The 12829-nt window shown below is 41.3% G+C and overlaps 1 protein-coding gene across 7 annotated transcripts in view; it reads left to right on the forward strand.

Annotated features, from left to right (window-relative positions):
• csmd3b (CUB and Sushi multiple domains 3b) overlaps positions 1-12357 on the forward strand; it is a 315344-nt gene extending 302987 nt beyond the window's left edge. For all 7 annotated transcript variants that reach the window (XM_031866559.1, XM_031866560.1, XM_031866562.1 and 4 more), the window contains 7 exons: positions 91-270; positions 1750-1809; positions 3018-3176; positions 4263-4399; positions 4666-4753; positions 5435-5570; positions 6175-12357. In XM_031866559.1, coding sequence (XP_031722419.1) covers positions 91-270; positions 1750-1809; positions 3018-3176; positions 4263-4399; positions 4666-4753; positions 5435-5570; positions 6175-6334 — 920 coding nt within the window. In that variant the 3' untranslated portion in view covers positions 6335-12357. The remainder of the gene's footprint in view (positions 1-90; positions 271-1749; positions 1810-3017; positions 3177-4262; positions 4400-4665; positions 4754-5434; positions 5571-6174) is intronic.
• Positions 12358-12829: the final 472 nt, after the last annotated feature.

A 12829-nucleotide genomic window follows, 5' to 3' on the forward strand; every position in this document is an offset into this window, starting at 1 on the left:
ATCTTATCATCTTGTTAACCCATCGCCCATCCATCTTCTGCCTGTCAGACTCTGACTCACGTGCACACATTTCTTCCCCACCCTCTCCAGCCCATGCCTGTAAGCAGCCGGAGAGCCCGCTCCATGTGGACGTGGTGGGGATGGATCTGCCTGGTTTTGGCTACACCTTGGTGTACAGCTGTCAGCATGGCTTCTTCCTGGCGGGTGGTTCTGAACACAGAGTCTGCAAGAATGACGGCACTTGGACGGGAAAGATGCCTATATGTCGAGGTAAAAAAGGAGCTTCTAGTGCATTTGATAGAAGATCGTGTCCAGAAAAGAAATGAGTGAACAGGTCGGAGTGTTGCGTGTGTCTTGCTCAAGGACGCTTTGTCAGCAGGCATACTGGGGTAAACTGGCCATCTGGTGTAGGGTTAGATTTCCTGGTGGGCTGGTCGCTGGTCTGGCAGCCCTGATGAAAAAAACAAAAAAAGATAAAACAATATCCCATGGCATTTCATCCTTCATTAGATCCGCCTGACCAGCTCCTTCCAGGTGAGGTTATCTCTTGAGCTGACAACGGCAGACTGAATGCGTTGGGTTATGAGAAGTGGGATAGATATTATGAGAAGTGGGATGATCTGTTTGTTGGGTTTACCAACTATGTTTGGACATTCAAGGAATTTGGCTTGGAAACATTGGATTGTGACTGATTGACCTTTTGTCTGAGCGTGTTAAAAACTCACAGAGAATACTCACCATTAGGGAGTACTTAAACCTCATCAATACTTGCCAAAACAATCTCACCATAATGTCTTTTTAGTAGCTGTTCTGGAGCTTTCAGTCATGTCACACAATCAGCAGATGGAGTTTGCCCAGCTGCAAATGGAATTGTACATGTTTAAATGTCCACCATTCTGAGCACCTTAAGGACTTCTTGTCCACTCGGGTTTGAAAGTGGAGATTGAAGGTGCCTTCTTCATCTTGAAAACTGTTACCGACAAAACAATCTGACCCCAAGGTCCATTTGGTAGCTCTCCTGTTGTATCACAGAAACTTCCATCAACACTATTGCAAACAGCACAAGGCACATGTGCCAATTTGTGTATTTTTATTTTTTTGCACATTAGAAATGCTTGAGCTTTTTGTGTTATTCATCAAGAATTGTCACCAGAGGAAGTTGTGGACCAACCTTGGTGCGAGGAAAATCTGCAAGCTTCAACTTTGAAATTGTTCCACCAAGTCCGTCACCCTTTTGCCCCGAGGTAGCCTCTAAAATTGGAGCACTCTCTGATCCAATTTGAGATTCTAGGACAAATACCCACTCCCTTTGCTTGCCTTTACTTGTTGGCAACAATGGCTGCATCTTGAAGCGGTGTTAGAAGCTTCCCTGAATGGTCAAAACCCAAAGTGTCTTAAGGCCACTTTTAAAAGGGATCCAATATGCACGACAATTATTGGTCACAAACTCTATTTGCATTGCCTACAAATACCCCATTAAAGAGGCTTATTTTGGATGACCCTTTTCAACACACTTGTCGTTCATTATGCGCATGTGTGACTAATAGGGACCAACCCTGCATTCTAATTTGGTAATGTTACGCGCACTCTCCCCTGCATGGCCCTAGAGTATTAAGATATCAACTGATGGACCTGTAAGGCCAACCAGAACCTTTTAATTCCTTCTCATACTCTGTCCCCACAGCTCCGCTCGTGTGTTATAATGAGACATAATAGTTCACCCTCTGTTTCTCTTCTGTGTGTGTGTAGCTGGAGAGAAGAAAAAGCCGGTGAAACCAGCAACAGGAACTCCCAGTCCCAAACTAAACGGTCAGTCCTATTACATTTTTTTTCTATTCCAGGCTAGTTCAGTCCTGTCATTCTTTGTCTGGTCTAGACTCTATTTATATATTCTATTTTGGTACGGTTTAGTGTGGTCTTGTCTACTATGGTTTAATACATTCTGTTCAGCTCCTGTTCAGTCCGCTCTGCTCTGTTCCACAGTGTTTTTCTCGTGTTTTTGTCGATTTTATTGCACTTTCCATCATAGTTCTGAATAATTTATTTTTCCTCACTTCACAAAGAAAGGTGAATAAACTACGATGATCATCTCCTTCTCTCTGTGCTGTCGCTTTGTTCAGTTCTCTATTTTCCGATCGGCTCCGTTGCGATCCGTCCTATTCGCTTGTTATTTAATAAGTCCTTGCTTCTCACTGCACATGAAAGAGTTCCCATAGCTACTGTATGCATGAGTTCCTGTAATTATTAAAACAGGGAGCATCCTTTTAATCTGAGAAAAGATTCTGCCTAAAGCCAGGTATTAATTATTGTATCTAACTACATGTACTACATATGAACATAGGGTGCAACCTGAACGTTCATGTATTTCCATATTTACTGTATGTAATACGATCCTTTATGTATTTTTCTGCAACATGTTTATTTGATTTAACTAAACTGCATGCCATGTTTGATCTCACTGATAGCCCTCAGCCCTCTGTAACCAAATCATTAAAAAACAAGCAGTTAGGCAGCTTCTCCTTTGTTCATGCATATTGTGCTCATCCATGTTGTCATCTTGTGTAAGTGAAGACTTGTGACTATTGTTCAGTCAATAGATTTCCTTTTGACATTTTAGACTGTTATCTATAAAAAAAATATGATCTATCTTAATGTAATTTCTATTGCATTCTATTCTATGCTATTTTTTATCTATTCTGTCCTATTATCTTCTAATCTGTTCTCTTCTGCTCTGTTTTGTACGAATCAGTTTTTTTATTTTCAATTCTAATCTGTTCTGTTTTAATGTGCTTATGTTCTGTTCTATGTTAATATGTTTAATTATATTATGTTCTGTTCTCTTATATTCCATTCTATTCTATTCTATTTTATTCTATTCTATTCCACTCTAATCTAATATCCTCTGATCTATTCTGTTATATTATATCCTGACTTGCTCTGTTGTAATCCGCTCTATGCTGTTGTATTCTGATCAGTCCTATCTCTCCTCCTCTGTTCTTTTCTGTTCTGTTCTGTAGTTCCCGACGACGTCTTTGCTCCTAACTACATATGGAAAGGTTCCTATAATTACCGTGGGAGGAAGCAGCCGATGACATTGAGCATCACCAGCTTTAACTCCACAACGGGGAGAGTCAACGTCTCCCTGAGCAACGGCAATATGGAACTGCTCCTGTCAGGCATGTTTGAATATGGATAATTAACCATACCCTCCAGTACAGCATATGTGACTTTACATGACAGGACCTGTCATAGCCAGTACTCTGTGTATCATGACTATGCTTCAGTACATCATTATGTATCCATTGGTAATAAATAAACACTCAGCTATTCTGTGTAATACGGAGCTCCTATCATAACGCATTCACTGAGACTCTTTGAAACATTTCTTACAGGCTCTGCATTTCACTACTTTCCGAGCTTCTTTTTAATGTCGCAACTGTATTCCCCCCCCCCGAGCTCACACAGACCTCCCAGAGTCCTACAACAGTGTCAGCAGGGGGTTAAGACCCTATTAAAACACAAATCCTGTTGAAGCTAGAATTGGTTCCTGGAGTTAGCAGAGCGCACAAACGCCATATCACAAAACCAAAGGGCTACAGTACCAGACTTTTAACATGCGTCCTCTGGCTTTAAGGAGCAGCTTTACTATAGATCAATAACAGCTAAAGTGCTCCCACAGAGACTAGAATTACAGGGCCCAGTTGCATCAACCTTGAATGTTTTTGCTCTTTAGATTTTTCTTTAAATGTCAAGTTGGACTTACCTAAGCACTGTAAAGGAGTAGTTCAACATTTTGGGAATGTTTGCATTCTTTCTGAGAGAAACCATGAGAAGACAAAATCAATCTTAGATCAACTTAGCTGAGCATAAAGAATGGAAGCAGAGGGAAACAGCTAGCCTGGCGATACTCAAAGCGAAAATTACAACACGTTTGAACTATATCTTGACTCAACACTTTTAGTTTTAGTCCAAACATGCTGTCAAAATTCAGCTCTCTCTCAGTTTTATCCATTTTTTTTTTTTTTTAATTACTGTGTATTCTATTTATTTTTACAGCAGCATTCAGATTCCTTTTTTTTCTTTTTGTCTTTTCAATTTCCAATTGGACATGATGTATACATCTTGCCGATGCACTAGTGGAAGGAGAACCGCGTGCTGAGAGATGTAACAATCTGTAATAACCACAGCCATTGATTTCTGATGTATTTCACGTTGTTCGCGCTGTTATATTGTAAACCAGTTGTTTATGCTGTCCTCTGTAGGAGTATATAAGGCTTCCGAGGCCAGGCTGTCACTGCTGATGTACCAGGTGAACTATGAGAACCAGGGAAACCAGCTCAAAGATTCAGCCATCTCTCCAGCCAAAATCATAGATGACTCATGGACCATGGATGGATTTGTAAGTCTCAGTGGATACAGGGCAGTCAACTAAATAATTTAGAGGGGTTAAAACAAAATGTGACTGAAGAAATGCTTCATATTATTGTTAATCAAAAGTGCAAGACAAACAGTTGGTGGACTAACATCTTATTGAACAGGCATTTTACGGCGTGCTGTCATTTTATAGGACACTTTCAGACCTGTCAGAGTGAGACATCTCACTGCTCATTACTTGGCATGGTGTAACCAACCTTTGTCCCATGTTTTCCCCTCTCGTCTCTCCAGGTATCGGCAGAGCCTGACGGTTCTAGTTACGTATTCCAGGGTTTCATTCAGGGAAAAGACTACGGACAGTTTGGACTCCAAAGACTGGGTAATTCTCTCTCAGGTTAAGTAACAGCATCACAAAAGTCAATTTGGACTATAAATGATGATTGGAAAAATCTGATGAACTCCTTTGCGAGAACCTCACTAATGGAGGAAGTGATGAGGGAGCTTCTCTTTGCTGGCAACAGTGACCTTATTGCTAACGCTGAGTCAGCCCTGCAGTGGGCTCATTCTCACCAAACGCAAACGCTGTCATCTTACGAGGACTGAACTCCATTAACCTCCATCCACAGACAACATCCATCTCCATCAAATAGACTTGAAAGCAGTCCCTCACTTTAAGTTATAGGCAACTGATCTGCAGCGATGCCAAAACACACTGCCCAAAAACTAAATATATTGGGCATAAGAACAGATTTAATAAGTTCTGACCACTTCTCCAGTCCAGCCCATGGACATCCTAGAAGTGTAAAAAAGTAATCTTCCAGCATCCACTGTTAATAAGATGACACTTGCAGCTGGTGCGGTGAGAAATGCCAATCACTTTGACAGTTACCAGCATCCCTGCCACAGATGTCGTACATGCTGTACAGTACTACAACAACTAGGAGGAATACTCTATTACACATGTGTTTTTTTTAGAGAACAGAATCACCGTTTTGATTATTTTAAAGCAGTCACTCTTAATTGTGTGGATAATGACAATGCATTTTGTTGTATGTTGCAGGTCTGAATATGTCAGAGAGCCAGAACTCGCCACCACCTCAGCTTGGTACCAACAGCAGCTCTGTGGCTATCGCTATTCTGGTGCCTTTCTTTGCTCTTATCTTCACTGGCTTTGGCTTCTATCTCTACAAACAAAGGTATCTGCTAAAAGGGTGTAGCTCCTTTAAATGTCTTTCTTTAAAATTTCAGCAGTAGAAAAGAATATGTTCTTGTCACAGCATTTTTACTTCACCTCCGTTTTTTTGTTATTGTCATTCAAAAAAATGTTGAAAGGCAACATTTTAAGAAGCGGCCTAATTCATGAAAACAGTAGCTGCCTCAGTGGTTCGGTCGTTGAGATGCTAAGAGACAGTCAAGCAACTGTCTATCACAAACTGCACTGCAACACAATTCTGTTTAGGAAGTGTTAAATTGGATTTTTCAGAGACATGATTTAAGCACAATTGACTGGTGTTCGCATTGTTGACAGATGCAAATAACTTATGTTCTGCTGTTAATATCTCAAGGAAAAGCTTGCTGAAGGAATTAGTTTTGGATGGGCTGATCGGAATCTCACTAGGCTTCCTAAAAAGCACAACACTCTCTCTAATCCTTCTTAAAGCTTGTTGACTATGCCTCTTCTCCCAAGACTGCATTCACTTGTCCACTGGCTACCCAGTTATGTTAATATTAGTAGGCAATTAGAACCATCTTATCACGTTAACGGTGTGTTCTTTTTTTTCTGTTTTGTTTTTTCCACAGAACCACACCAAAAACACAGTACACAGGCTGCTCAGTCCATGAGAACAACAACGGCCAGGCTGCCTTTGAGAACCCCATGTACAACACCAACGCCAAGGCTGTGGAGGAGAAGGTTGTTAGATTCGATCCGAATCTAAATACTGTCTGCACCATGGTCTGAGGATTGATTATCCTCTCTTAAAACTCAATGACTTAGATATCTAATGGGACCACAATTGGTGTGAGACTGTGGAGGGGGAAGCCTTCGACGCAGACCTGAACATCGTCAGCAAGGCGGTCTATACATTGATTACAAACTACCTTCAGTCCCAGTTCAGAAACCTAACCTCTCCCCAAGCAGAGGGAACGCTGTCCACTTGAAACCAAAACGCAGCGTTGGCTCCTTTCTTTTACAGCATTTTGTATCCACAGATGAAATTGAAAACAAATGTGACCACAAAATGTCTGCTACCTTTGACTGATGCGACGCAGATGTGCCATCAAGTGACAGAAATGGATGCTACCCAAAGGAAAACGAAAGCGGCTATTATCCATCTCTAACCCCAAGACTCGGCTGGTCATGGATAGTTTATAATTTGATTCTCAACCCAACACAGCCATTTTACTTGGACTTCTTATTTAACCCCAATCACTCTCTCTAATACCAATGGTAATGATTAAGCCATGACCTGCTCGTCGGTTATCATGATATGTCACCACAACCCAATGGCGAGTTTTATATTACACACAGAGCTTTGGAGAGAGAGATAGAGAGAGAGAGAGCGCACGTCATCAGCGCTCTCACCATGGTTGTACATCATTTGAGATAAACTGCACTACAAAAATGCGTTGATTTAATTTGTACCGCCTTGTCTCCTCATCTGTACTGAACTGAAATCCTTACTGTGAGGAACACTGAAGCAAAATGGCCACAGATGGAAAAGTGTGACACTGTGAAGGCAAAGAAACCGGTTTCTAAATATGTGGGTTTGAAACTGACAGTGAAAGACGCTGTCACCAGCAGAGCATCGGTTAACTGCACCGACTCGTTGTTGAATAGGAGCCTGTGAATGCGACTCGAACAGTACAACCTTCTGTCTCCACAACAACCAGAGGCTCGTATTACCAGTCTTTTGTTTTTTTTTTTCTATGAAAGCGGACTCTAAAAACGGCTAATGCTAGCAGACAGTAGCAAAAGTTGCTTTGAAAAGAGACTAACTCCTAAGCAAAGGATAAGGGCAGCCCTGGAGACGGAGCTCTAATCCTAGCTGAACTGGGATTAGAGCAAAGCAACACTAAAAGGAGTCTGAGGGGGAGCTAGCACTACTAGAACAGATGAGAAGAGACTGCCTCATCTGATGGATACACTGCTCTTTCATATCCACTGGCTAAGAGAAGGAGGAGACAGAGACAACACCGGAACTGAACTGAAAGAAGAGTAAAGGAGTCATCAAGAGAAGAGACGAGATCTTAGAATCCTAACACAGCCAATCAGAGCCTGTGAAACCTGAAATCAACCGCTGAGAGAGGTCAACCTTCCCTCTACATCATGAATCGGATCAGACAGAATATGGCCTTGAGGAAAGATGATCCTGATCCTGTGAATTTAAATGGATTCTGATGAAAAACGGGCGCTGAATAGATACAGAGGACTCTGATGGACTAACAAAGAAAAATACTTTGAGAAACAGAGAAAGCTCTGGCACTAAAGCACATTTTACAGGAACACTACCTGTCTACCCACTGAGAGATGGACTAACACATGGACAGATAGAGAGGTGAGAGAGAAACTGACAGGGTGAATGACAGACAGAGGAGATGACAGGTACACACACTAACACAAATCTGTAGAGACAGACAGAAAGACAGATGGTGTAAAGACCAACAGCTAGACACACAAGGAAGATAGACAGGTTCAAGACAAGCAGGGTCTTAAGACTGTTGCAGACCATCATCCATTACTCCACAGACAGGTTTACGGTTTGAACACGGATTAACAGGTTTATAGAAGGACGGACACAGAGACAGGCCGATCGACGGGAGACACAGACGGACATTGACAGACAGGCTCAAAGAAAGACAAACAGGGTTGTAGCCCTACGACTGTGGACACAGTTCCACTGTAATTCTGCACTCTGCGAGTGCTTATCTTCTTTCTTTGTTATTGCTGCAGAATCTTCTGATCTGTAAATCTATTGCATATATATTCGGGAGCATTCACCACCTATATTTTTGTGCTATATATTTACCACGGGGGGGGCTGAAGGAGAAAGACGGATTATAGCGATTATAGAGTTTTTAGCGAGAACAAAAAATGAAATATGAGAATAAAAGATACTGCGTGCTGTTCACAGAAGTCACACACACAGTATTTTCCTTTCCTGCATTGGAATTGGTTTATTTTAATATCCTGTGTAACGTGAAGTTCCTCTCACTATCACTGTCTTTCCCACTGAGGCAATCACGAGTGTCAGCGGTATTGTTGTTGTCATTATTGTCGAGATGCAAGGTTTGCCAGCAGCAATCATGCTCTTTAAAGTTGACGTGTAGTTTGTGCTATGGCCATTTGTTTTGCCCCTTCACTAGAACTGTTGGCTACTGTACGTGTCCTCCACAAATGCCGCCATTGTGACACAGACAACATTTTAATGATCTGCTGGAATAAACGGTTCTGTTTTCTAACCTAACTGGTGATATGATGCCACAGACATTTTGCACATCAAAACTCAGAGATGTCAACAGGATGCAGTGTTGTCGAGTTAACACAGAGAAATCCCGGGTCTCAATGGAACCCACTCGTTGATTACACATGGCCAAACGGTCTCTCACAAGGCCACGTAACAGAAGAAACACACGGGGAAAACAATAGTAATGATGATAATAATAGTAATTGCTTGTGAACTGCCCAACATGTAGTTTGTGGACGACGGTGTATGTACAAGATGTTTCCACCCATGTAGAAAATGTGTGTATTAGTTCATGTTTTTATTTTTTTCATCACACATTTTAGGATGTTTTCAATGGGTTAGTTTGTGAAATATTACTGAAATTACTTTCTAATTCCGTTGCAAAATGCACAGGTTTTAACCTCTGTAAATCACCTGAGTCTAGGTCCTCCCTGTGTTAAAGATGTCTCACAAATCAATACTGAAGTGTCTGAGGTCCAAATGAATTCTGTTTTAGGGGGTTTCTGATAAGATTTAATGTGCCCTAGTACCAAAATCCACATTCACTATGAATTGGCGCACGTTATTATTTTCAAGCCTTTAATTTTAGTTGTTTAAAAAAAAAAGTTTGTACTACCTTTGGCACGTCCTAAGTAGATTTTAATCAGTGTTTTGCTTGTGTACAAAAGCTAAATGGCCTTGAATGTCATTTATTTCAGAGACACTGAAGCGTTGGACTGTCCATTTGGGAGGAGAGCTTAGGATTCCACGTCGACAATTCAGTAAATCCATACACATAACTGAAGGCCATTGAGATTTAATATTTCCCCTTGCTTTTGCTTATTTTTATTTCATGAAAATATAGCCTTATAATCTTCGCTCAATGTTGCTTGGCTGGTAGCTATCTGATCCACCAACCTAACTCTTTCAGACTCTGCTGGTCAACCTTCACTGTATTTAGCTGCCGTGAGCCACTGGAGGCTGCTGTTGCACATGTTGTTTGGCGTTTCTGATAGTTTTGTGTGCCGTAAGTGAACCACTGCTAAGTGAAGAGAACTTGCTTGATTTTTGCGTGCAACCACGCATAACACATCCATATAGTGGTGTCATATTGTAAGAGCTGGGCCTGAAAATGCACCATAATACCATAGCTATATTAATTAGTCCCCACATGACAGGAAGTCATGTATCAATGAGCATGAGTCACTGTTTGTCAGCTTTAGTGCCCATTTCAGGAAAGACATATACATATATACTTGTTTTGAAGAGCCTGGTTTAAAGGCGTACATCTAAAGTAGGTGAGTTTGGGCCGCACACATGATGAATACCGGTTGGTTTTAATGAGTTTTGGTCTCAGGGTGAGCGAAAACATCTACTTTGCTTTTAGAACCCCTGCTGTCGTGACCACAGGCGCCGGCTGCAACCAGCTGAGAGAAAACTCCTTTTTTAAAAATCATTCCTGATTTAAAAGCAGTGGTAGCTGAGGCTTCCTTGTTTATCACGGCTGCAACTGTCCTGTAATTCATCGCTATAGTGTCATTGTTTCTTATTACGGTTTGGATTGATTGTTGCTGCTGCTGCTGTTGTCGTCATCGTTGTCGCTGCTGCTGTTGTTGTTTTTTTCGGTATGGATCTGACACAGTGCCTACCAAAAACCATGGGACCCTCCCCGTCTTCTACACACACACACACACACACACACACGCTCTTTCAAACACATACACGCTCAAACCTGCTCAAGCGCTCCCCTTCATCAGAAGTCATTTTTTTCTAAGCTTCAGTCTATTTTGCCACAAGCTTTTCCTACTGACTGACCGCAATAAGACCCATGTGATTTGAAAGACGTAAAGCTGTTCCTGCCTGGGGACATTGGAAATATTCACCATTTGAAAAAAAAAAAAAAAGAAGAAATATAGAATAAAAAAGTGTTTTGTACAGAAATATATTTTTATGATGAAATTATTTGTAAAATGTATGAATCTATTATGTAAATTTCCAATGCAATGTAAGATTAAAAAAGGCTAATTGCTTTTGTAAAAAAAAAAACTGTCTGTCTTTGCTCTCTTTTCACTTCCGATTACTCTGCAAACGGACATATGGCATAACGACTTCAACTGATTTATAACAGGCAAACAAAACGTTACACCTGAACATGGAAAGCTCTGACTGGAAAACTAGTTTCAGGGAGAGCCTTGAAGGGGAAATACTGCAGGCACAAAGTGTATAGAAAGATACTATACCTCACCTTGAGATGAACTCCCTAAACTTATTCCATTCATTCAGAGTGAAACTCCTTGAATCCAACATTCCACTGCACCTTTGACTGCTGGTGTTACTTTCTGCAACAGAAGCAGGTAATGGAAAAAGCAAAATGCTGAGTTCTTACAAGAGATATTACCAACTTGAGAATTTTTTACAGCTTGAAAGTGCATGTCTGCAGTTTTTTTATTCTCAAGCATTCATTGTACAAACTCATGATACTTACAGTCCTCCAACTTTGAATATTTAGAGACAGAATCTCTCATCTCTCATTCACTCACAGGTTTCTATGGATCATATTTATATCTGGACACTGGTCTTGCCGCTGCCGTAGTTGTGACATATGCAAGATTAATTTCCCTGGTTGCTCGGATCGTGACAGTGAGCGTTTGAACTGTCGGGGAGAGACAGTCACGTCTCTTAAGTCCTGCATGGTGACATGTAGCTGTGTTGGGCTGCCCTTTCAATAGTGTCGATAGAGGGGTGGTCTGTCTTCAAATCATGTGCCAACATGTGTTAGGGTACTTCGCAGTAACTTAGAGAGCTTTGCTTATAGGAGGGATATTTTGAAATATAGTATTTATCATCATACAGTTGTGAAATAATTAACTAGCCATGTAAAATGTTGGGATTTACTCTAACCTCCTACATTAGGACAGTGTCTTTATGCCATCATTCACTAACAGGTTATGGATCATATTTATATCTGACACTGGTCATTGGCCACTGCCGCTGTTGTGGCACATGCATCATGAGATTCCATGGCTGCTTATACCGATGCTGACGGTGAGCGTTTGAACTGTCGGGGAGAGACAGTTCTTACATCCTGTAAGGTGGCATGGCGCTGTGTTGGCCAATCCACAGGCTGCTGTCAGGGTGGGCGGTCAGTCTTCTTCCTCAAGTATGTCATGTGTTAGTCTGTGTGAGGGTACTACCGGTGTCCGATGTAGGATGGTGGGGTAATATACTCTCACCACACTCCTGTCGTGTAAACCAGTAGCATATCTGACCTGTAACATTGGATTCAGAATAGATTTTGTCCGTTAGCACTTTTTTTAATTTGGCTTAGTATGTTTGGTGACACCATGATAATTTAAGGATTACCAAATCCTTTTTAATGGATTTTTAATGGTTTTTATGCTCTCATTCACTCACTCGTTGTTCTTTCTCTCCTCGCTGTATCATTAACGCACATTGCTGACTTTGCTCCTCCACCGGAGTCTCTGTGCTTTCCCACCTCGCAGGTTTCCATGGATCCTGGTGATACCTGGACCCTGGTCTTGCCTCCTGCCGTGGTTCTGTCATGTGCATTGAATGTGTTGTAACTCTGTAAATGTTCATTCTGTACACATGACATCTATTGCACTTCTGTCCATCCTGGGAGAGGGATCCCTCCTCTGTTGCTCTCCCACTCTTCTCCCTGTTAAAGGGGTTTTTGGGGGAGTTTTTCCTGTTCCGATGTGAGGGTCCTGGGACAGAGGATGTCGTATGTGTACAGATTGTAAAGCCCTCTGAGGCAAATTTGTGATTCGTGATTTTGGTCTATACAAAAATTCAATTGATTTGAACCTTTGCCTACTGTTTTCAACAACTCCACAGAAGACACATGGACAGCGAGGCAATATCTAATTTGCGCTATTTAGTGCCATATATATATATATATATATATATAAATTAATTAATTAGTAACAACGTCTCTGTGTAGTCAACAACTGTCAAATCAAATAAAGAAAGTACACATCAATTATATT

This window comes from Anarrhichthys ocellatus, unplaced genomic scaffold (assembly GCF_004355925.1).
Source record: "Anarrhichthys ocellatus isolate YVR2014 unplaced genomic scaffold, GSC_Weel_1.0 scaffold35, whole genome shotgun sequence".
Classification (NCBI taxonomy): domain Eukaryota; kingdom Metazoa; phylum Chordata; class Actinopteri; order Perciformes; family Anarhichadidae; genus Anarrhichthys; species Anarrhichthys ocellatus.